General features: G+C 36.1%; 1 protein-coding gene and 2 non-coding genes across 3 annotated transcripts in view; all 3 read right to left on the reverse strand.

Annotated features, from left to right (window-relative positions):
• The window catches only part of LOC120773922, a 79,280-nt gene that overhangs the window by 11,036 nt on the left and 41,685 nt on the right, over positions 1-26,559 (reverse strand). Inside the window, exons 2-8 of the mRNA XM_040103118.1 lie at positions 23,196-23,378; positions 4,698-5,196; positions 4,427-4,637; positions 3,527-4,359; positions 3,245-3,446; positions 2,908-3,181; positions 1,972-2,844 (exon numbers count right to left, since the gene is read on the reverse strand). Of these exons, the coding sequence (XP_039959052.1) occupies positions 1,972-2,844; positions 2,908-3,181; positions 3,245-3,446; positions 3,527-4,359; positions 4,427-4,637; positions 4,698-5,196; positions 23,196-23,378 (3,075 nt within the window). The remainder of the gene's footprint in view (positions 1-1,971; positions 2,845-2,907; positions 3,182-3,244; positions 3,447-3,526; positions 4,360-4,426; positions 4,638-4,697; positions 5,197-23,195; positions 23,379-26,559) is intronic.
• Positions 10,894-10,996, reverse strand: Trnai-uau. The gene is made up of 2 exons: positions 10,959-10,996; positions 10,894-10,929 (listed from the first exon to the last, which is right to left on the reverse strand). It is a non-coding gene; the product is annotated as a tRNA-Ile (tRNA).
• On the reverse strand, positions 13,187-13,289 carry Trnai-uau. Its single transcript has 2 exons — positions 13,252-13,289; positions 13,187-13,222 (listed from the first exon to the last, which is right to left on the reverse strand). It is a non-coding gene; the product is annotated as a tRNA-Ile (tRNA).

Genomic DNA, 26,559 nt, shown 5'->3' on the forward strand with positions numbered 1-26,559 from the left:
GAAATGCAATATTGCAACACTGCAATAATTAAGCGTTCAAAAAAGCAACACTTCTATCAACTGTCATACATAATTTCTATCAAAAAATTGTTTACTGCATTTAACTACGATGTCTGACGAAAAGTAAGTGCAAAACTGTTTTATTTTAATTTTTGTATTGGAATTTAGTTAAATTATGTTAATAATAATTGTATACGCGTTCAAAAATGCAAACAAATGTATCTGCAAATTGTCAAAAATTGTATAAGAAGTATCAAACGTCAAACTTGCAGTGTTGCTACTGTTGCTTATGCTGCAAGTCATGATGCATTTACGAACATAGCCTATATTATTGCTAAATTGAAATAGTCTAGTTGGAAGACTCGATGGTAGTGAAATGCTTGGGCATGCTGAAGGTAAAGTTGTAGGGAGTATCAAGGAACGTCCCATAATATCTTCCGTCACTTTCAAAATGTTCTAAATTCTTGCTTTCATCCGAATTTATGACGTATACACCACGGAAAAGTCCACAATTATCGAAGGGAAATAGTATTACGAAACGTTTCAAAAAGTACATATGTACTTATGTATATCCAGCATAATAACGAATTTTTACCAATGACTTAGACGATGTTTATAGCGTAAAGAACTCTAAGGGCTAACAGATAAAAAAAAATTAAATAAGTAAAATAAGTAAGTTAATAAGTCAGCATGAGGGAGACTGCATTGGGTGGTGGAAGCAAAAGGGGTGCTGCGGAAATAAATAGCCAATATTAAAAAATAATTTGACTTCGTCAGCAGCAAACTCATTTTAAATGGTTGCCACTGATTTATTCTGGATAACGACCTGAAGCACCCTGCTTTAGTGTTTAGGAATGGTTATTGTACAACGTAAAAATAGTGCAGCCACATCCTCCCCGAGTCAAGACAAGTCAATCCCATTGAACAGCTTTGGGCTTATATGGAGAAGTTACGAGAACGCAAAGTTAATAGCAAAAATGAGATTGAGGCGGCTCTTCAGGATATTCTATGAATAAAAGACTGCAAACCTTGGATAGAGGGCGAAGAGTGTTAAAATGTTAATTTATGCAAACTGTACAAGTTTTTTTGGTATTCAAAAATGGAGTTATTTTGGATTTTTTAATTTTTAGATAAACCGAATTTTTAAGTAATTATATTTACATTGTGAAAATTAATAGAACTATATTTTTCTCATTTTTGGATGCAATTCAAAAGTTGTAATAGTTTAGGAGATAATTCACTTCAAACTATCTCCCTGAACAAATTTTTTTTAGTTCCCTGTATTTAAGCTTTTAGTTTTTTTCTAGTTACTGTGCCATATGCTTACACTTTATTAAAAAGAAAAAAAAACAAGTAAAAGCTTATGTTACACCTAATCTACTATACTCGACAAATAAAAAAGTTTTCATTGCATAAACTTCAGTTTCATTTGCCAGTTTGTATGGCGACTACATGCTATAGTGATCCGACTTGAACAATCAATTCAGTTTCTTGGGGAGAAAAGAGAGGGTGCAAAATTTCAGATCGATATCTTAGAAACCGAGGAAACTTCGCGTATATGCAGACACACTGACGAACATACATACAAACAGTGACAGCTAAATTGACTCAGTTCATCACGCTTATCATTTACACTATATATATGTATATATCTACTTTATAAGATCTATGACGTATCCTTTTGGGGACCAACCCACGCCTAAGGACGTCCAAAATCCTTTAACGAACAGAAACAGTAAGTCATATATTACAGGAGTCTCACCCATGGTCTTAATTGATAAATCTCCAATCAATATATATTTTTACTTTTGAGAGTTAAAGGATACGATACTATAATAACAGATTCTCCTCCCATCTTACTGTTTATTAAACCTGCCAACGCTTTCAACAATTAGCTTTAATCATGTCAACGCTTCGGGAGTTTTTTATAAGTAAAAATTTAAAGTTGTAATATTTTTCGATTGAACTTACCGTGCAATCATGCTTCTGATATGTCGCCTCGGTGCACATACTGTTTACCGTCGCTATGGAGATATTCTCACATGGTGCCATATCACCGATTTTCAGCTGTACTCGCTGCAGATGATCACGTTGTCTAGACCAGCCTAGTGTATTGCAGTTTGTCCAGATTTCTTCAACTCTAGGCGGCGGCGTTGATGTTTTACTATTCACACCTCCGATTGGCGTTCGACCTGCAACACCGACACCGCCAGTCGCCACAGGCACAGGCGCATAACGCCCAGCAGATGATGCAGCGCCACTGTAGTAATGTACTTGTGGCGCACTGTCCGGCAACGGATATTCATTGAATTGTTGCTCTACCGTTTGGGTCAGCGCTTCAGCATGCGGCATTTGTGAGGCGGCCGCTTCAGAGTGATCGAAATCATAACGTGAATATTCCTCTCTACTTTCCGAGCTGCTACTGCTGTGCGTATCAACTGGTTCCTGTTCCACCGCCGGTGATACGAAGAACTTTTGTGATTCTGCCAAATGACGTTGGACAGCGCTAGGAGTGGGCGGTACCTTCGGCTGTGGACGTTTACCCTCTAGACGCTCAGCTTTGGGTACAAAAGCGCGACGTTTCGCTAGCTGATCCTGTTTGCGCTGCAGTTCATCGGGTAGGCATATAGGGCGCACGTGATCCGAGAAATTAACAGGTGTCTCAAGTCGAATTAATGCCGCTGTGGAACCTTCTACGGGACTCTTTATCAAACCAATAATACGACGACGCTGAGTCCAAGGTGCGTTGGATGATAGACGCACGGCGCCAAATATAGCCATCCAAGTGGCGCGTGGTTGTCCTTGGAAACACGATTCGGTAGTAAGCACCCAATCGCGAGATATCTGGAGTAAAATGTATATATCAATTAATAAACGAGTAATTAACACGGAAGACTATATACGAACCAGTGTTCCATCACACACATGTATGTCCTCGCGATAGAGCGCCACCAACCAAGGCCAATCACCAGGTGAGGACATCTTTGGCAACGACAGATATTGTTTGGGCGATAATACCGACTGCACCCCACACTGTAGCTCACCACAGCCGACGTAGAGTACCTGCCGCTTCTGACAGTGGGTGCGTATAAAAGATATCTCCGGCGCGTGAGGATCCAGCACACGCACGTAATCTTCTACTTGTTCTGTATCGTTGCGCACCTCAAATATTTCTACGGATCTGCACGAATTTGAATGGAAAGTTAAAATCAAATTTTAAAAAAATATCACTTATTTTACTTACTCATAGCCGAGGGATTTGCAAAGCGATTCTGCCACAGTTTGACGTACTATTAATTTGCTATCTGCTTCCAGACCTTCTGCGCACAATTTTCCCACAACACCCTTTTCGGAAAATACCGCGAAACCTTCTGAGTGGAAGCGTGGTAAATAGGGCACCATCGGCTCGGGCTTTAAGAGATCGGCAGCTAGTGGTGCTATAGCAACTGTAAATTTAAAAAACAAGCTCAAATATTGCCTGCGTCACACTTCGTTCGTATTTGCACTCGATTTCTCTAATACTTACGACAATCTTTTTCATCCGAACCATCTGGACAATCAGCCTTGCCATCGCAACGCGCCTTACGTGGCACACAAGCGCGCCCTCTACCACAATATAATGAATTCGCCGTACAGAAAGTACAAGTGCGTTCATCAGAGAAATCCGGGCAGTCCACGAAACCGTCACAGAGACGCGGACTTTGTGCATTGTTCTGTAAATCGTGTGCGCAATGTGGCTTGTTATGACAACTCTGTATGCCCGTCGATTCCGGAAAAGTTTCACAATCGAAAAATCGCTTGAAACGTGCAGGCAAACGACTACCGCAGCCCCTCATGAAGAGCTGACAATATTCGCGACACATCATACCCGGCGTCGGTTCGAATGAACCATGTGTATCACAAGGTGGTTGCAGTAAGCGGCAAACAAAATCGAAAGCTTCACGAAAACACTCGGCATCGACTAATTCGCGAAAAGCAATCACGTCCGCTTGTACCTCCTCAAACGAATGATGCCCCAGGAAATTTGGATAAGTCGTGATATTGTAACCGATTGAACGGCAGTAGTTCAATTTGAGCGGTTCACAACGGCGCGGTGGCTTCGGCGTGGTAGTAATTATCTCGGTAGTATCATCTTCTCCACCGAGTGGTGAAGAAGACATAACAGGTTCTTCAATGAGGCCGGTAACTTCTTTGATCGTTAAACTCTGTGGATCAACGGTCATATTGGCAAAATATTTGCGATTCGGTTCGTTAATCTCCTCAGCGAAGAGTGCCAAGAGATCGGCAGTCGATACCAGACCGGCATATGGATCAAATATAAGGTTGAAATGCACAACAACCTCATTGATATCCTCCGTGCTGTGATTTGTAGAAAAATTATTATATATTATCATATTGGAATGGTTATGAAAAAACACAAATTTACCCATCCAGCGCCAATATCTCGCTGCCTTCGTAAGCCTCACGTAAATCGGAACGTTTTACAATCAAATTAATGCGCTCGCGGAAGTCACGTGCTTTGTGATTAAATCTCAATGAATTCTGATCTGCCAACTCCATGGACCACTTATCGTTCATTACCAGAAATTTACCGCGGAAAGTCCGATCTGGTAGCGGTTCAGGGCGGAAATATGTATCTAAAATGTCAGAAGATTGTTTAACTAATCTGAATTTGTTATAAGCTTTTTCACACTTACAACCAACATAAACGAAAGCGCCGGCCACAAGGAGGGCGACTAGAAATCCCGCTATCACAGCACAACCACACTTCTGACTATCGCCCAGCTTGCGACGGGTGAAACGTATATCCGAATCTGTAGATAGCACTGACTCCGATTTTCTTCGATGTCCGCCGCCGTTTGTGTGTGTGTGATTGTGTCCATGTCCATGTGCGGGTGGATTGGCCAACTGATGGTGACACAAGTCGGTAAGACCATTCGGCGTCGCACCATTCGCGAGAACACCATTGCTATTGCTGTTGTTGTTGTTATTGTTGCCATTGGCAATACTGTTGGTGTTATTGCTGCTGCTGTTGTGGTTGCTGCTGTTGTTGTTGTTACTGTTGTGGCTATGATTGTGATGTGGTTTGTGGTGGCGCGCACAACGCGCGTTGTGATAAACTTTCTGCGGCTGCGCTTGCGCATTTAAGCCATTTCCGGTTGAATCGCGATGTCCACTCGGATTGCTCTGAACGCCCTGAAAATTCAAAAATAACGGTATAGGAATGATTACCTAAGTACAATTGGCGGATACTTGCAACATGTTCATCAATCATGAGGGAATTAAATGAAAAGGTTTAAAATATATATCGGAAAATAAGATATATATCTATGTATATAAGTATATGTACATAAATGGTGTATGTATGTTTTTATATGTACTAGCATGGTGTTATTCTAATTTTTTATTCGCCTCCACTTGAGTACTTGTAAGCATTTTGTAAGCACCCATTCACTTTCAATGACAAAAGCACCTGCTGTGCGGAATGTTGCCGCTGGGTACTGGGCATTCGTAATACGAGTAAGACACTGCAAAAACAAAAATACTTCATCGACTATAAGAATTTTTGTATCGGCAACCAGAAACGCGTTCTTGGCTCAAGGCTGACTACTTTGGCAGCATCAACAATTCAGTTTAATACAAATCTTTGTCCAAGTATTTTTAATAACCTGTCTGCACACACCATAAAATATAATTAAGTTAGGTGAATATATGCATTTGTTGTTCTATATATGTATGTATATAAATATATCACAGCAGTTCAATTTATTCGGATAACGCGATTAAATTAATACCGTTATAATTGTGCTAGTATCAAAGTCAAATTCAAAAACTATTTGCATGGCTTCATAGATCACGACATCTACTTAACGGAGGTAATTAAATTTCAATAGAGCGAGTTCTTTGACATACTTGCTTAACACACTTAGGAATTCGTAAAATAGATTTGTTTATAGACTAATCATACAAGCAGTAAAGAAATTCTTTCAGACCCCACTGGTCCACTGGTGTTTTTATAGCACTATAAATCAAAGGAATTTGGTGAAATACTGTTGGGGTGACTCGGCTTGAGTTGGGTAGTTGGTATAACAATCTATTGGAAAAATGTGTATTTTAAATTTTAGTCCATGGAATGTTTTTTTATAGTAGGAGGAAGCATCGAAAGACTCAGTGTGGAACTTTAATCCGCTAAACTTAATCTACTCCCAACTCATATATATATCCCACGGAACAACCAGATAGAAAGAAATACTTTAAGTCTCATCTATTATATGGACTGTCCGCCTAATATATTATATGTGTTTAGTTTTGTCATAAATACAGCTGAAGCTTCGATCACAGCTTTCCATTTACCAGTGGACTGACACATGAATGCTGTCAAATTTTCCACCGAAAAACTACTGCCAAGTGAGGTTTTTAACTTTTCCCTTACATTTGAAAAACAAGGGCATTGATTGATACGAGCTCAGAGTCTTCTATGCATTCTGTACACGTCGGACAGTACAGACTAAGATCGTAATGGAATCGGAATAGATATTTGGGTTAGAGGAAATTCTTTGTCCTTATGTTGCCTATCTATCCACGAATGGATGCCCGGAATTAGTCTGTGGGTTCACCATCCTTTGGTTGAGATTTGCCACCGGAAGGCTCTGATAGCTGGTCCAGTCCCGCGAATTCGTCTTCCTTAGTGCCTGTATCCATATTGGTGCTGCATACAATATTACTGAACTTATTGCTTTTGCTACTAAAGCTCGCCGGCTGGAACGCGCGCAGCTCCCATCGGTCATCATTCTTGATAGAGCATTATATATTTTGTTTGCTTTACCCGAAGTATACGCCAGGTGTTCCTTAAATTTCAATTTGGATTTCAATATTACTCCCAGATATTCAGCTGCGGCTGTGAAATAATGTCACATTCCCCTATGAGTGAATACCCTTTCTTCCACCTTCTTCCGTTTTCTGCTCAGCCAACTCTAAACTCATGACAGCAAATCATTTGACGTAGACCATTTGTGCTGTCATTGCATTTGTGCCGGAGATTATTCAGATATTTAACCACCGCTATCACTATATGGAATGGCGACATTGAAGGAATGCTTTACCATAATAATAAACTCTTACAGATTTTCATTGACGGTTGTTTCATTTTCTTCTTAAAAAATCAAATGAATTTTCGTATGTCAAAATGCACCAAGTGGCGCCTTTTCCGATGGGCGAATTTCATTTTACATCTGTGTGGCTTTGATTTCACGACCAACAGGAGAGTTCAGACGCATTTAACGCACTCGGATATCTTAAAAATACAACAATTTTTTCGCCACTAGGACCAGTAGTGTGGTACGATACTTATACTCTGGTCTATAATGGTTCACATTACTTTCGAAACCTTTATATTGAATACAATCAGATTTTCAAGAGAAAGTTATGATTATAATTAATTACAACTAGAATATACTCTAAACAATTTTTATTTTTTTAAAAATCGGGGACAATACGGAGCCCGGAGTTCTCAGAGAGTCCTGGTGCTCTGCTACAATGTTTTGCAGAAATATTTTGTCATAAAGGTAATAGGAACAGGAAAAACTGAAATATAAATAAAAGTATTGAAATCCTGACATTCAGCTAATGGTTGCATAATTTATGGAATAACTTTATTAATTTGTTATTATTTTAAGAAAGATATGCCATAAGTCAACTTCAAGTATAGGATACGAGTATTAGGAAAAAATAGGAAATTTGTGTATGTAAAAGACCTCTCCTGTGAAACAATATCTTTCAAAATTATCAAATTTGTCGAATACAGAGATGGTAGAAGTTTCAACAACCCCTTCACTTTTTTCTCCACATGTTTTCAGTAAATTGATTAGATACCTCGACCTTTGAACCACTTGGGTATACTAAATTTTCGTGTATTTTTCATTGTATATTTATGGGACAATTGAGAAAAAAAGACCAAATTAGGGCTTAGAAAGCAATAAGTTAAGGCATTAAAATAAACTGGTCCGTATTTTAAATACTTTTCAACACAATTTCTCGATTTATGTAACGAAAAACTTAAAGCTGGCATTTAAACTAAAAGTAACTTTTTCATTTTAGCGGTACCAAAATCATTGTCGTTCTGTGGTAGCTTTGCCTCATCTCATTTCCACTGCTATTGAAATTTGCTTTAAAAGTAAAACCTTAATTGACTTTTGTGCGGAAAACTACAACATTTTGAAGCTAAAAATTATGTTTTCCAAAAGCCATTGGCCTTTGAAAGACAATATAGACATAATTGTAAATTTTTGCCATAAAAGAGTTTCTCATCTCACAATCAACTGCCATTCAGAGGAGGCAGCAGGCTTTTATGTTTTCAATGCACCGCTCAAAACGGCTTGAGGCAACATGCGATATCGCTATGGGAACTCAAATACATGTACATATTTATATTTTTATGTCGATGCACATGAATATTGAAGTATTTCTTATAACGGAAAACTCTGTTATGCCTATTGGCAAGCGTTGTAATGGCCAAAAACCAGAAATGCACTTACCCAATTAGCGCCTTTGGAGGCATGCAAACGCTGACGGCTGATGCGCATGCGTCTTCATAAAACATTATGTTGTTGTTGTAGTGATTGATGCATTCAATTTTGCCGTATTTGCATATTTTTTAATAATTTTTTATGTGTGAATATGTTATCCACCGGTGTTGTTTTGCTTTGAAGCTCATTAGTGGACTCTGAGACAATGAGTATTCACTGTTTTTTGTGCAAATTGATTTATGATATGTTTATGAAATTTTTCTCCGCACTTATAATTAACTATAATTTAACATTAGATACTATAGATTAGCAAGAAAACGGCATATTTCAAAAAAATAATATTATTAGCAATTTGGAGGCGTTTTGACACTAAAAAGTCATAATCAAAAAGAACTTGAACCGATTACTTTTTTCACAGCACTAAAGTAAGCATGGTATTTGGAAATATACTATATACCAACTTTTCTGTTGTTGTTTCTTTGACCTTTTACAATTTGTTGGTTGTCAATCATTAAATGACGCAGCGTTTTTGGAATTTTTTATCTGCTAAAAGCGGGCGCTTCGGCTTTTATTTTTCTATGAAGCTACTCAGTTCTAATTAATATTTGTGAGTTTAAATCTATTGTAAGTATACATATGTATAAATGTAATATTTGTTATATATTTCAGTGTTTTTGATTGTTTGCTTTAATGATTTAATGGTCATTGGCTGAAGAAATTGTTTTGATAGGAAAAATTTTTATTTTATCAGTATTTGTTGATACTTTCCTCTTAGTAACTAATGCCACTGATCTCACGGCTCTTAATTAGTGAAGATGACAATTACTTTTCTCGCAAATAAAAACTTTCAAAAGTGTGTATCAACATACCTAAATAAATGTATATATGATATGGTAGTATGTATATATGTATATTATATAGTATAGCATACACTTGAATGAAACGCGGAAGTAGATACTGTAAGGTGTGAATAAAATGCAACACTAATATGAGTCTAAAAGGTTAATAGTTTTAGCTCTAAATTATGGGCATGAAACTTTTGGAACCTATTGAAGAGAAAACGTGAGAGAATTTTTTAAATAAAATTGTGGTTTTTAATAAAATAAACGTGTGGTTAATTATTAAAAATAAACATAAGAAACTTATTACAGAAGTAAGTTATTATTATACCCTGAACAGAAAACGTCGGAGACCCCGTAAAGTAGGATTAATTTTCTGTTTTCTAAGGGAATTTGTACAAATACGTTCAAAAACAGTTTTTATGACTGAATTGGTTCGAACCACGCGAAAACGATTACTTCTCTTTCAATCATCAGCTTTAGACACTCCCCTAATAAACTATTAAGCAACAACTGAAGCGATTATTATTTATGAGTAGTTGCTTATAAATTATAAAAAAAAAAAATCGGCACTTTTTCGGCGAATTTGTTCTCGCTTCATGCAATGTAAACTATATAACAGAATTTATGGCAAGACTAAGCATATACATATGTACATACATATATACATACCATATGTGTGTACGTTATTAGTTAACGTAACGAGATGAGTCGATTTAGCTACATATATCAGTCGTCTGTCTGTCTGAGATCGGACCACTATACCATACATAGCATGTAACATACAATGTAGCATCGATTATTGTCCTAGGCAACGCTGCAATCTCCGAACATATCGTTCAGATCGGGCTACTATAGCATACAGCTAACATTGAACAGAAATCAAAATAAAAATATTTTATAATTTTTATTATATTATATTAGCACGCACCTGTGAAGGGTATTACAGCGTAGATGGTGTTACACACCATTCTTTACCGGTAGTTTGTTGCTTGGTATACTTATGTATGTATATACTACCAATATTATAAAAAATTCTTGTATGGATAAATTAATAAAATGTTTAATTCAAACGTTCACGTATTTTAGTTAAATAAAATATATGTATGTATATACGAAAAAATTAATAATATTATGAGATACATCTACATAAGTACATATCCTATATAAATATGTACATAGTATGTATGTATATTTGTAAAAACATAATGAATAATAATTAAAACCTTATTATATTTTACAGCCAATTAAAATGTTTATCTAGCCATGCGATTAAAAAAAATTTCAACGCATTCCTTTGTATTTGTTTATTCATGTTATAAGGCGGCTTTAATTTGCCAAATTAGCGAACTATTTATGGCGCGCGTATTTAGCGCCAGCAGCTACGAAGTGGCTCAATGAAACCATTTAAAATATTACATCCAATAACAATTTGCACGCGAACAAAAGTTTACAAGGCGAATTATGCTATTTGATTTTAATAAATAATTAAAAGAGTAAAAAATAGAACTTTTGCAAAATAATTACGCTGCTCCAGGTGAGGCTCGAACTCACAACCCCGGCATTGCTCAACCTCAACACACAAGTTACTGATTATAAGTACCGTGCGCTAACCAATTGCGCCACTGGAGCGCTGCGAGGGGGTCTGGCCAATGTCGCACTAGAACCACAGCAAGCTGATGAATCATCATCGGCACGACGAAATGTATGCGAAGATATGAAAGAGACGAGAAGCAGAACAATGCTCTAACAGCAAGTGCCATTGACAAGAACAAAACACGTAAACCCACACATACACAAACACGCTTAAATGGGGCAGACGATTAGCTATTCTATAAATTAAAAACATCCCCAAAGCAACAAAAAATAAATACGAATTCACATATTCGTCTGTATGGTAATCACGTCTGGCTTGCAAAACGTCATCATCGGGCAAAAAATGGGCGAATTGAGAGCAGAAATAACGGATACAAAGGTACTGAGAAAATCAGCAAATTAGGAAGGCAGAAGATATGGTAGAATCTAGTTCTATAACAAGAATGTTCTTATTCTACATACATGTATTTTTGTATATGGGCTGAAAAAGAAGAAGAATGTGTGTACGTCTAAAAATAAACTCAATATCATATGACGTCACTGATAAGAGCGCACTTGTGGTCTTCCTTTCGCTTTAAAACAGAGCGGGTGCGAGAGGTTATCGACCCACTGACACAGTTGTACGACGAGTCGTCTGCTGCAGTGCTACTCCACCTAATTTAATATTTATTTTTTCATAAACAAAATTTTTAAATTTATATTTATGTTTGTAGACACCTTTTATAAAATAATTAAATATTATGAAATTTGATAAATAAAATGTTAAAATTTTTTTCATAGATGGATCAATGATATGTATGTATTTTTACTTCTTACATATCGTCGACTTCTTGTGACTCCGATTCGATTTTTACTTTCTTAAGGGATTACATGGGTTCAACAAATCTAATTTTTTATAGTCTTATTAAATTCTTTAACACTTCTAGAGTATTGTTCTAAGTTTTCAAGTAATAGTTGATCCGAGTAATAGTTTCGGGAATATAGCCTTTAGAATTTGTACGCTCGAGGTTAGCTAGGCTAAATACACCGCCTTTAAACGCATTTGTCTCGAAACTGTGTTTTTGAAGTCAGTTGGCAAAATTTCTCGAGAACTCTCAACCGATCTTCATGAAATTTTACACGGGTCCTTGATATACAGTTTTTAAAGACTTAAACGAAGTATTTTTTGCTTTTCATTTTTTTGTAAAAATGTCTGCTAAAAATCCAATTTTCAGTTTTTTTTTTCTTCGTCCAAGTTCTAAGCTAAGATTTTATCTAAAACACGCATTTTCGTATTTTTTCACTTTAGATGACTAAGTAAGTAGGGTCACCGGAAATGGCGTTGCAATGAGTTTAAAATATTTTTTCCCAAAAATTTCGAATTTCTTTGTTAATAGCGTGCGTTTGTAACAATAAAAAATTCGAAAAAAATATTTCATTTTTTATATGAGAAAAATTTTTTTGATAAAAGGCTGTTTTTCCCGAGGAAACCCATATAACCCCTTAATGTACTTAAGTTAATTACATGATTGGACTGAAGTGAAAAACCAATCATTACGATTACGAAAAATGTTCATTAAAACTAGATTACTGATTAACTTTAAACTTAATATATTGAAAAAAAAATTAAATTCTGTAAAATCGCTCTAAACTAATATAGTACACATATTCATATACATATATGTACATACATATGAACATACATATATGTATAGTATATATGTATATTATTATTGTTTTTTTTTTGCGGACACTTGAGATTTTATGTTGAAAAAAAAATCCTGAAAACGTCAGCATTAAATTTGACTTAAAATACTTCCTTGATTAATGACGTTGTTCAAAAATTAGGAGCTACAATTTTTATAGAATTTTTTTCACCATACACAAACAAATTTTCGAGAAGAAATTAAAAATAAATTAAGTGAAACACCCTAGTACACATGCTGTACATCAATTCTAAGATTGATTAGCGGCATATTAATTAGCGAATAAGGGGAAACTACTATTTTAATAGAATAATTTGTTGATAGATTTTCCACAACACTGAAGTATTCATACATATTTGTTGTTTTACATACATAAATGAACATACATTCTCCAGATATGCTTATACAAACATATTAGTTACTTTCATATTTCCTCCCTTTTGTCAAAACAATTTCCTTGAAAATTTCCTTCGTAGCATACTTTTAAGATGTTTCAACAATTTTTATTTTGTAAAAATTTTTTTAAAATATTTACCAGTGCTGCTCCAGGTGAGGCTCGAACTCACAACCCCGGCATTGCTCAACTTCAACACACTAGTTACTGATTATAAGTACCGTGCGCTAACCAATTGCGCCACTGGAGCGCTGCGTCAGCCACTGAACTAAGTTCTGCTCAGTTGTCGCACTGCTCGACTTGATCACTCGAACCACTATTAAGACATTCACGAATATTGAGTCGTCTGATTAGCATAACTTTGCGAAAGCTTTACAAATTTGCTAATATTCTCCAATGTTTCCTTGCTTTATAGTTTTTTGACTAATTACTGTGGCTAATCGTATGTTCTACATTTTAAGTGTTGTGTTATACTGTTCAATTACATGGGAATTCCATAAAAGACAGCAGAATAAGTGCAAATGCTGTCAGTTGTGAAATAAGAGAGTATAAATACTCTTTACTCTTTGCATAATACTTGAAAAGTGTCCTTATAATAAAATTATATACATACTACATATCTATGTATCAGTACCCTAATGAGTCAAGTTCGTCACCGTTTTTATGTAAAATCCCAAGTTCAAAAACCTCTTTTTTTTATGAGAATAAATTGTCGGATCACCTGCAAACAGAAAAACCTGAACCTTCGACTACCACATTAAGAAGAGGTATGGCGGAAAATATAGCCTCGATAGTTTGTCAGATGAAACGAACTCTTTTCGAAAACAAGGATTTCAAATTTAATCCACAAATACTACTTTGGTTAATGAAACTTTTACAACTTTTTCTATATGAATAATCAAAGTTTAATTTCATGATTTGAATATATGTAATAAAAAAATAAATAAGCGATTGAAACCGAACATTTTATATTCCCACAATTTTCGAGGCCACATTTACAGGTATTAGCAAAATTTGTTGTTAAACGAGTAAGCAAGCAAAAGCTAAAATTTCATTAATATATCTCACAAAATGACCGATATTTTCACTAAAAAGTCAGTCACTGAGTCACAAATTCAGTATCTAGCGGCTTAAAACGTTATCATACGAATTGGTCCAGGGAGATAGAGACGCGAAGGCATTATTTGTAAAAAGTTTTATTGCGATAAATTCATTGGTGATTGATTTATGGGATTGATAAGACTATTTTATGCAACTTTGGGAGAAATTGGTCGAGTAGTTCCTTATTTATAAGATTTCAACTATGTCCACCTTTAGTACCCATTAGTACCATCTTGACAGTAAAATACCATTTCACATTGTGTGAAGAGATGCTAGAAGACCTTGTGCTATGCTAGTTTAGTTGATACAGCCTTGGTGGTTCGTGACATACTGTACATATATATGTACAGACCAACCTTTTAGATGGTGAGACCAAATCTAATTTTTAAAAGCCTTTAAATTACATATGCAGTTCCCTACTTTGATGCTCTTTATCAAACTGCAATTGAGCGTGGCAATAGTCCGATTTCCTTCATCTATAATATCAACTTCCTCAGTGTGCTAACGAATAAGTGTTCTAAGATTCATCAATATCATGATCTGAATTTTTACTCAGGTTATCGTTACCACGGGCAGACAGACATCCGGAATTCAATTCGTCTCGTCATCATAATCATTTTGATGTTATATAAATTTCAAATCTATATCTATCTCTATTAGTTATTATAACTAGTATAGACCGAAGTATAATAAATTAAAATAAATAATAAGATCCGAAAGTATAATAAATAAAAACGATTCGTATCACAAAGTTGGCAAATTAATATCAACCTAGAACCTGTTCTGAAGCCAATGTTACCGGCGGTAATTGAAACCAGTCAGAATAGCAGTACCATACCAATTCATCATCACTCCACGCCACAGAGAGTCGGACAATCAAAGAACAATGCAGTCGCAGTAATCACGACTAGGGCAGCTGCAACAAAAACAAAAGCCGTACCAAGTTGGCGTGGCACTAAACACTAGCAATTTCGCACAGTACCAACAAACGCGGAGCCGGCAACCGAGTTTCTAGCAGTAGTTGTCTTAACAAGAAGTAGAAGCAGCGGTGGGGAAAGGTATTTGTTGTAGTTGGCGTGAAAGGCTTCTTGTACGCAAGCTGCGGCTCGAATGCGGAAGCTGTGTGTGGTTTGTTCGTGAGTTTCAGGTTGTGGTTGCGTGTTATGTACCATACCACTTACGTAAAGATATAAATATACATATGTACATAAATATTATAGTTACGAGTTGCGAAGTAATGTCGTGTATGCGGTTAAAGTTGCTGTCTGCTGATTGCCTGATTACTTAGCTGGCTTAATACTTACTTAGAAGTGTTATTAAGAAATCTCAAGTGTAGTTACTAAACTAGGTTACATAAAGATTACCAGCTGATTTCATTTCTTTCATAATTTGATAAACATTTTATGCGCGCTTACTATAATTATATTGTTATAACTTTTTTTAATTCTTTTTAATCTTCGACCTTAAAGTGGCGTCGGGTATTTGATATGGAATGGAATTTCGAAATATATATGTATACATACATATATGTATATATAGAATAACAGTTTGTAACAAAGTAGGTTGAATGATAGGAACAATTGTATGACTATTTTTCTATTTTCATGTACAAAGTTTACTAGGAAGGCGCAATGAGACACTGGTCGAAAGAATAACAATAGGAATAAAGAAAGGATAAAGTAAATATAATAGTCGTACTGGCTAAATGAGCCTTCAATGAAGGAACCTCTTGTATTGGTCGACATAAAAGAAACCATACTAATTTTCCTCTATAAATTCAAAATGAGATTCGGTCATATAGAGATTATTGGTCAGTATGGTCCAACATAAATGATTGTATATTAAAATATACGCGTCAGCTTGTTTTGGGGGAATTATTTTCTCAAAATTGATGTGTGATTATAGATAGCTATTGGGTAGGGAGTGCGAAGACTGGAAAAATTAAAAATAGTATTAGAACAAATATATATATATATAACCTTAAATATCAGCAGTTCCAAACCTGCGAAGGATGTGAAGATGGAACGTTTCTTTTGGCTATAAAGTTTTGGGTCTGTAACTTAATTCGAGGTTTTTATTTCAAAATTTTAATGTTGATTAAAAACAAGAAAAAACGTTAACTTCAGCTGCTACGAAGTGCATTTCTTTTAGTAACTACGAGTTCAGTTTGTATGGTAGCTATATGCTTTAGTAATCCGATCTGAACAATTTTTTTCGGAGATTATATTTTTACCTTAAGCAATAATCCATGTCAAATTTCGTGATGGTACCACGTCAAATACGAAAGTTTTTCATACAATCCCCTTGCTTCCGATCATTCAGTTTGTATGGCAGCTATATAATATAGTGAGCCGATCTGAACAATTTCTTCCGATATTACATTATTTCTATGAACAATAACTCATACCAAATTTCGTGAAGATATATCATCAAGAGAGGAGGAAAACTGCAAGCATTTGATTCCGATCATTCAGTTTGTATGGCAGCTATATGCCATAGTAAACCGATCTTAACAATTTCTTCGTATATTACATTATTATCTTAGAACATAACCAGTGCCAACTTTTGTGAAGGTAAGTTTTCCATACAAGAACTTGATTCCGATCGTTCAGTTTGTATAAAAGCTATATATTATAGTGGCGATATCAGCAGTTCTGACAAATGAGCAGCTTCTTGAAGAGAAAATGACGTTTGCAAAATTTCAAAACGATATCTCAAAAACTGAGGGACCAGTTCGTATATATACAGACGGACAGAAAGACAGACGGACATGGCTAAATCGACTCAGCGCAACATACATACATTTATATATATACTTTATAGGATCTCGGACGCTTCCTTCTGGGTGTTACAAACTTCGTGGCAAACTTAACATACCCTGCTGAGGATATAAAAAAATATACAATAGTATTATTCAAAGTATTGCGAAGATGAAAATTTAACATTTTCCTATTTTCCGGACAGTTAGGGGATTCCATTCCAAAATTACTCTGCCGAATTGGCAGCCAAGATGATGTCAGCCGTATTTCTTTCGACCTGAAAAGAGGTAGTCAGAAGCAGCAAGATCTAAGCTATAAGATGGGTGAGGCAGACCCAGCTGTTGTTACTTCGTCATCAGTTGCAAATATCGTTCGTTTTTCGGCACAAGCACGTTTTTAATTAGATGTTGTCGATAGTATTCCTAGTTAATGGTTTCACTCGCTTTTAGAAGCTCATAGTACAGTAGCTCTTCTGATCTCAAAAATACAGAGTTATCTTGGCGTAATAGATATTCAACTTTACAATTGATTCGGCTGATTGATCAGGTTTCACATATGACTTTTTACGTTTGGAGAAGTCGAATTTGAATTCTTTTTGTAGCTTTCAATAAGTATTTTTGACAAGCAAAATCGTCTTTTAATGTCTTTTGGCTTCACTTCATATGACACCCAATTTCATTGCTTCTCCGGCAGCTTTCCTAGTTGCTTGAGTGACTCGGAACGATTCTCCGAACTCTTCTTGTGTTTTACAACAATCCTCATCGAGTAATGCTTACGGTCTCTCTTCTGTAAAGTTTTTCAACCGCCCAAGACGTTCTTCGTGTTCCAAATCAAAATCACCACTTATAAATAGTGCAAACCACTTTTGACACTTTCCACTCAACTAGAGCATATTCATTATAAAGTTCCACCAAAATTCGACGACTTTCGACTGAGGTTTTATTTTAATTTTTTCAAGCACAAAGTTCGGCGAAATATAAACTTTTGACTATATTGAAATTAAGCAACCTCTAGTGGACCTAATGCATCAAACATTGACCTAATTTTAGGTCAAGAGCCGGTCAATCAGTTGAAAGTACAATGTAATGCGAAAAGCGCGGAAAACCTGAGAGATTCAACACTAAGAGATAAACATAAAATACGTATGAATCGACAGATCTTTACGAAGGCCTACTTTCCCTCTGCTAAATATACGACTTTGTTAGCGAACAAAACGGCTAATTAAATCTACTTTGTGGCATATGAGTATATACTATATATCTGTGAGCACACAATGCAGTTGGACATGTATGTACATCAGTACACATGTACGGCTAAGCGACTACGCTGCCACAAGTACATATACTCTTAGCTAGTCATATACTATAGTAAAAGCACAAATGTTGCATGCAACATAATGCGCAACATGACTTTCTGTCATTACTTGTAGCTCTGCTTGACCGGCAACAACAAATTGCCGTCTTCTGATGCGTAAGACGATTCGCTTTTCTTTTGTATTTATTATTGACGAGTTTTTTCTTCCTCATTGCGCAAGCGTAAACGTCATTCGGGTCTTTCTACTCTTTTCTCGGCAACGCTGGTTTTCATAACTATTCAGCCGACTTTCTTTCCTTCATCTATTCGACTGCTGCATAAGCAACGGCAGCTCATATCTCTTTTTCAATGTCCATTCATCCTACTATACTCATAATGCACAAAAAACGTATGTATATTTGATATGTAGATGCGTGTGGCACAATACAATTTAAATTTTATTGACCATGTCAGTTTGCATGGTTCATAGATCGCAAATTCGACAAATGAGCGCAAAATAAAAAAATAAAAAAAACTGCTTCGTTAGTGCGAATACTTAATTACACAGTACGACATTAGGGTGCTATATCTTCCATAGAAGATACAACATTTGGGAACAGATACTGATGGTGTATAATTTAATTTAATTAAGGTGTTAGAGAAGTTCAAACAAAAAATAGTAATGGAGTGCCCAAATTTGAAGAAAAGAATAATTTTAAAGCAATAAGTAAAATCGTCACAATCGGCTTCCTGTGCGTACTATTCGCAACACCACCACCCATCTTGAGACCCAGCATTCATTATTGGCTAGCTGAAAGTGTACACGAAGACCGTGGACAATCGATTCGGCGCCGTTCGCAGCAACTCGGACTGACGTATGGAACTACTTGGCGCATTTCACGTCGACAACTTAAATTGAAAGCGTACAAAATATAGCTTGTGCAAAAACTGAAGCTGCTCGCCCTTCCCAAGGGACATCGCTTCGCTCTATTGGTTCTTGAAAAGTTCCAAGAAGATGCAACGTTTTTGGGCTAAATTTTGTTCAGCGATGAGGCCCATTTCTGAGTATGTAAACAAGCAAAATTGTCGCATTTGGGACGAGAAGCAACCTCAAGAGATTCAAGAGCTGCCATTTCTTTCAAAGATAACAACGGATTGGTGAGGTTTGTGGGCCGGTGGAATCGTCGGTCCATATTTCTTCATTCATTTAGTTTCAACAAGACGGCGCCACTTTCCACACATCGCATCAATCACTGAATTTGTTAAGAGAACACTTCGGTGAGCATATAATTTCACGTTTTGGAGACGTGTGGGGATATGTAAAGTCTAAAGCGTATGCGGACAATACCGCATCGAATCAAGCCTGGGAGGAAAACATCACGCGTGTCATTCGCCAATTACCAGTCGAAATGCTCGAACGAGTCATAGAAAATTGGACTCAATGGGTAGACCATCTGAGCAACTAGCAACGCTGGACACACCACAAAGTTACTTTGTGTACAGACCAAAGAGCTTCTACTTCTAGGCAAAAGAGAACTTAGTAATATTGTAGGGGTCATGCCAGGGCACCCTAACTTAAGATCACATCATCACAAAATTGGAAAAGTGAATTCGGTGAAATGCAGAACATACGGGGAGGATGATGAGACGCTGCCGGATGAAATGGAATATATTCTACGGATCCCAACGCCAACTTAAGAGATACTGGGCAGTTGGTTAAATTAGTAATTGTACTAAATCCGTTAGGTAAGTCATAATTTGGTTACCACCCGGGAGCAGAATGCGCTTAATGATGGCCCTCCCAACCAACCAATCAAAGCGCTCACCTTAATACTGGTACAGTAGTGCATTTCCACGTATACTTAAGAGCACAGAGCAAGAAACATCATATTTTTGCTCTAAAAAAGCTTTATAAAGCAGAAGCGTTGATCTCAATTACGTGATCGTCAATAAGGAAAACTTTTCTAGTTTTCTCTCTCCACTTCTATCTACACATATGCATAACTTTAACTTTTTTAATTACATACTATATGTATAGTATGTCCAGCAGCAGAAAACGAAATAAAGCGGGAAGATAAGCGTAATAGAAATATCAATTGTGTTAATGTCATAAAAGTCAGTGTGCTGAAGACGTGCAGTTGAGACGGTCAAAAAATTAGTTTACAGATGTAATCGTAACCATTTTTTGTTTGTATGTCAAAGCGTGGCAAACTAAATTCGACTACGCGACTATGTAATTGTTACTGAAATTGGAATTTATGAGTTTTTACATTTACATAATAAGGCTAAAACATGTTAATATGCATTATAGGAAAAATTTCAGTTAAATCGGTAAAATAAAATCTGAAATTTATGTAACCAGTTAGGAAACGCTTTTTAGTTTTAAGAAAAGCATATGGTTATGGGTATCAATCCGCTCAATATCATTGTACAAGGTGCTTTCCAAAGTAAACAGGACTTTTTTAATCTAGCGCCCCCTGGTGGCGCCATCTATATGTCGACTGGTGCGTTAGAATCTGCTATCTTTATCGATTGTCCAGTGAGAATTTCATGACATTTCATGGAAGTGAAGTTATTGCGTTTTAAGTGTCAGTATGTTTGTGTTATCGCTGCGAAAACGAGCTACGAACAAAGAGCCAACATTAAATTTTGTTTTAAAATTGGTAAAACTTTTACCGAAACGTTTCAATTGATGAAATAAGTTTATGGCGATGATTGCCTATCCCGTAGCAGAGTGCACGAGTGGTTTCAACGTTTTCAAAGTCGCCGTGAGGACATAAATGACGATCAACAACATGTGGACCAATCAAAATCTGTGATCACCGGAAATTCCATCAAAACTGTGCGTGAATTCATCAAAAATCAGCCGAAATCATTACAGAAATTTATGGAAATGGAATTGAATATATCCAAAACATCGATTTATCGCATTTTATGTTTGTTCCGCACAAATTGACTGACGACCAAAAATTGCTCCAAATCCAACATTCGAAGGACATCATTAAAGAGGTCAAACAGGTCAAAAACTTCCTTTACAATATTGTGACTGGTGACGTGTTTCCTATATGATCCCGAAATGAAACGCCAGAGAGCTCAATGGAAGGCACCGGACGAGCCGAAACCCAAAAAATCGCGCATTGAGAAGTCAAAAGTGAAGACAATGCTGATTTGTTCTTATGATTCAAAAGGTATTGTCCACAAAGAATTTGTTCCACCCGGCCAAAATGTTGATGCGGTATTATACCTTGGCGTTTTGAAGCGTTTGGTGCGTCGTATTTGACGTATTTGGCCTGAATATCGCGCCGTCTCATCGATCGACGCAGGTGACCGATTATTTGACCAAAAATCACATTTTAACCATTAACCATTCCCCGTATTCACCTGATATGGCACCGTGCGACTTCTTCCTTTTCGGAAAAATGCATTTGCCCATGAAAGGAAAGCGTTATGCAGATTTAGAGGCCATTCAAAAGGCTTGCACCGGCATTCTGGCGGCCATACCGGCCAACGAGCTAAAACACTCGTTCGACATGCTTTTGGACCGTGCAAAAAGCTGTATTGAAGCAGAAGGAGACTTTTTTGAATAAAATAAATTGATTTTGCCAAAAAAACCATTTGTTCTACGATTTTTAAGTCCTATTTACTTTGGAAAGCACCTTGTAGAAATCACGGCAAAGAGATCAATCTTAGCCTAGACATCATTAGAACAAGTGCTCAGAAACAAATGATCATTGGAGAGAAAGTAGCAAGTTTTCCTAGAGACAGCATCACCAAGAAAATATACTTTAAAATATTTCAAATATCACTGAGCTGTATACGCGACTGAGTGGACTCCACCTGAGAAGGAGTACTCTGCAATGGTATAGAATTGGTACATACGAAATAGTCTATGCGCATGTCCAGTTTTTCAAGCTCAGGTCTACGCCATCAGTTTGCAGTGAAGAGATTATTTTAAAGAAAAACAACAAAAAAACTGTCAGCAAATGCTCGGATTTTGCAATGTGATGCTATTTCTGGGAGAGTTCAATAAAAAAAGATTCAAGTAACTAATTGTCCTCTTCAGGGATAAACTAAGACAGCTAGTAGGGTTTTATATTTGATTGCTCCCCAACTACAAGTCTCCCCGTCATGCTTTCGGGAAACTGAATGCAATAAGAGAACATTTGACATCCATCAATTCAGTAGATTTGCTAAGCCTACTTAATACAGCAAAGTTATATGCAGTGATGTGATAAAAGAAGGAACCACTGCTTGCAGTGCAGTCCTCAACTTTAATCTACACTAATTTTATTTATATACTATATAAGTATTTACAGGGATTTCTATAATTATTATAAAATCACTCCGAGAATAGTCTACATAGTAAGCTAATATTGAAATATAAATAGCTAGTGTCGAGCTTTTGTCTAAATTATAAAATCCAGGAAAGTATTTTCCTAAACCTATACAAGAAGTCATTTTGCAGCTCACAGTTTCAATAATTTGTACTATTTTCAAGAAAGTTTCGGGTACTTTCCTTTATAAAAAACTTTAGTTAGTTTTTATATAAGAATTAGTGGTCTTCTTACAAAAAAAACTACAAAAAAAGTTCAATAAGAATAACTAAATGAAATTTAGGTGATCATACACCTGAGCTTTTAACTACTTTTTTTGTCTTAAAAGCACTATGATACCCTTTGGTGGAGGCTAATGGGTTAAAATATTCATGATATATATGTATATAACATTACTGTCTTAACTTAATACCATTCAGTCATTTATTCGATAAATATTTGCCACGTTTTGGAAACTACTTAAGCTTATATCAAACTTTTAATGGTAAAAAAAGCTACCTTTTCCAAAACCCTGAGGTGCTCTCTTACTGAATATATTTCGAACGAAAGGTTTTTACTTCGAACGAACTTATTGATTGCATTATCACACAATAGTAATACTAGAGATATTTCTCTTATCTCAATTTTACCGAACAACCTCATCAATAAAATAATTAAGAAGAGACTCACCTTTGCATTCCAATTTGTTTTGCCGTTCGAGATGTGTTTACCGCAAACATTGTTATTCTCTCGAGTAGTATTATTGTTGTTGTTATTGTTGCTGTTACTATTGGATACACCGTTGGCACTTCCAGATTTCGACGATTTTTCGGCTGAGCTGCTCTTGCCATCCGCGCTTGATTTCTGCTTATTCTGAAATAGGAAATAAAAAAGTGAAATTTTCAATTCTGTTTTGGGATTTCATATATGTACAATTTTTACTTTGTACATAATTTTTAGATACGCACATATTGTACGAGTATGAATAATTAACTAAGCTGCAAGCACTCTTAAGACACTTAAGAGTGGAAATAAAAGTAAAAGTGAATGTGTTAATTAAATCGTTTAATTGCTAGGTGCACAGATAACCAAGTAATTAACCGTTGCACAGATTACGGTACACAATTGCTCTGCGGGAGTTAATGTATGCAAACATATGAGTGCAGTCGGCTAAAAAAAACTATAAATATATTTAGTACTGTAGTGAGTAAAGATTATAAGTAATAACAGTAATGAAAGCTTAGCAAGCTGACGAGTGTGGCCACGCATGCGCCTGCGCATCAAACCTAAAACCTTTATTGTTGGCTAAGACTCAAGCTGAGCATCACCAACCGAAAGAGGAAATGTGTTAATTGGAGTACAAATAGCAATTATTACTGACCGCGAAATGTTTTGTGGGGCATCCAATCTCATGGACAAGTACAACAAACAGCTACTGAAGACTTTTTGAAAGACATAAATAAATAACATTAAATTATGAAAATATGCTCGTAGTAATAAAAATCTATAAGTCGACATATTTCCAACATTATAATTATTTCTTATGCATGTGTATACTCGTATACACATTTCATTGCTGTTACTTACAAAAAGTAGATCAGTTTATTAATTGAACTCAAAGCAATACAATTATTTAAAAATACATGAGCATATAAGGCGGCTAGGTCACTGCTAAATATGAGTAAAACACCCTCTCTTAATTTCATTAAGGTAACTCACATATTGGAAGTTCGAAAATCTTTCCGTTTCTGTATTATAAGATGTCAATAGAACTTCACCTCCAGTTATAATACAGGATGATCCAAGTAGAAATACATTTTTCAATAGCCTTCTTTGGACAGATCATGCAAGAGTCGTATCGAGCTGTCATGTTATTTTTTAACAGTATTGTTTGGTATTACATTACAGAAAGGTTTACGCCTAAACAACGTTTACAAATCGTTCAATTTTACTGCGAAAGTTCACGTTCTGTAAAGAATGTGTTTCGCGCGCTTCATTCAACTTATGGTCAACATAATCGACCTACAGAGCGTACTATTCGCAACATCATCCCTCATCTTGAGACCCAGCATTCATTATTGGATAATATTCGACCGAACTGACCACATCCAGCACGCAGTGAGGCAAATATAACAGCCGTATCTGAGAGTGTATACGAAGACTGTGAAGAGTCGATTGTGCAAGAACTGAAGCCGCTACTCATTCTCAAGCGACACCGCTTCTCTCTATAGGTTCTTGAAAAGTTTCAAGAAGACTCGACGTTTTCGAGGCAAATTTTGTTCAGCGATGTGGCCCATTTCTGGCTCAATGGGTAAGTAAACAGTTGCCGCATTCGTGACCTTAAGAGATTCAAGCGCTACCATTTCTTCCAGAATAAACAACGGTTTAGTGTGGTTTGTGTTCTGCAAAAATAATTGGTCCATATTTCCCCGTCAATGGCGACCATTATCGCGTCATTATAACAGACTTTTTGATGCCTTAAATTGAAGCTCGTGATCTCAATAAGACGGCGCGACATCCCACAATCAATGGATTTATTGAGAGAACATTTTGGTAAGCTGATAATTTCACGTTTTGGGCTGGTCGATTGGCCCCAAGATCATGTGATATCCCACCATTAACATTTTTACTGTGAGGATATATAAAATCTATGCGGAAAATCCCGCTTCGATTTAGGTCTTGTAGCAAAATATCACGCGTGTCATTCGCCAGTTATTAGTCAAAATGGCGAAAGAGTCATCGAAAATTGGACTCAACGAATGGACCATTTGAGACTTAAGCGCGACCAACATTTGAAAAAGATAATCTTCAATGAAATAAATACCAAAGAATGTTCTTTTGAATAATAATAAACATTCCCTATTAAATTTGAAGTTTATGTGTTTTTTTCTTTAAAAAAGTAGGGAATCTCGAAATGAATCACCCTTTCTATAATCTAAATATAAAATCTTTGCTTGCTATAAATCTATGAATTCATATACTAAAGTTTATAGACATCATCAGAGTAAATCCGAAAAATATCATCTTCTATATACTTTCTTCTCAATTGAACAGACTTTTCCAGAAATATATAAGAGTACGAGTATCACGTTAGATACACTTTCGACAACTAAGTTGCTGGGATTGATATTAGCCGCTAATTTTGTGGTTGGCTCAAAGCGAATCGTCGGTTGATAAGGGTCAGGTGATCGATACCTTAGAATAACCTAAAAATATTGATTTTCTTGTCTATGATAGATAGACGAGGAATGTGCCGCGAGCTTAGATCTATTGGGCCCCTTTGTTTATGATAAAAGTAATGCCAGTAGTAAAGTAAAGCATGCCTTCTTCACGTTGCGGGGATGATTGAAAGAACGTAGATTCGGAAAGGAGGCAGAAAGTACAGTACTTAACATTGTCAAATATTACCCTATAACGGTTTCTTGTCCGAAAGAGTTAAGGATAGATACACGGTTAAAAAACGATGTCAGAGATCCGATAAAATTTAACAAAATAAGTAATTTTATCTAAAACGCATTATCAAAAACAAATTACAATAAATTAATTAAATCTAAATGGAAACTAGCCAAAATAGTTGCATGTTAGATTCATACTCACTCTTATCTCAAAACACGTGTCAACGCGTGTTCAAAACAATGAAACGACCTAACACCGTCCAGATACAGGAATAAATAAAAAAAACAACAACAATAGCAATTTTAACCTCACTTTTGCAGACAAACTAACGGTGCACCATTTAAAAGAAATAAAAAACAAAATGGGCACGCGCTCCAAGACACACACATACCAAAATGTGTATGTGGAACTCCGTTTGTTTGTGTAGCTTTCGTTTTTCACGAAATAAAGATTTTTTTCATTTTTCAACCAAAACATTCAGTTGAAATATAGTCGTGGTCATTGTGGTTCAAAACTGTTGACACACTTCACTTGTGGTATTTCACTTCTTTGACGCTTTGTTGACACTTTGCTGCGTTGACATGATTTCTTTGCGTGACATTTGTGCGCCGCTGTGTATTCTAATTGTGTTAATTACATTTATGAACTGTTAAAACGA

The sequence above is a fragment of the Bactrocera tryoni genome, chromosome 4 (genome assembly GCF_016617805.1).
Source record: "Bactrocera tryoni isolate S06 chromosome 4, CSIRO_BtryS06_freeze2, whole genome shotgun sequence".
Classification (NCBI taxonomy): Eukaryota; Metazoa; Arthropoda; class Insecta; order Diptera; family Tephritidae; genus Bactrocera; species Bactrocera tryoni.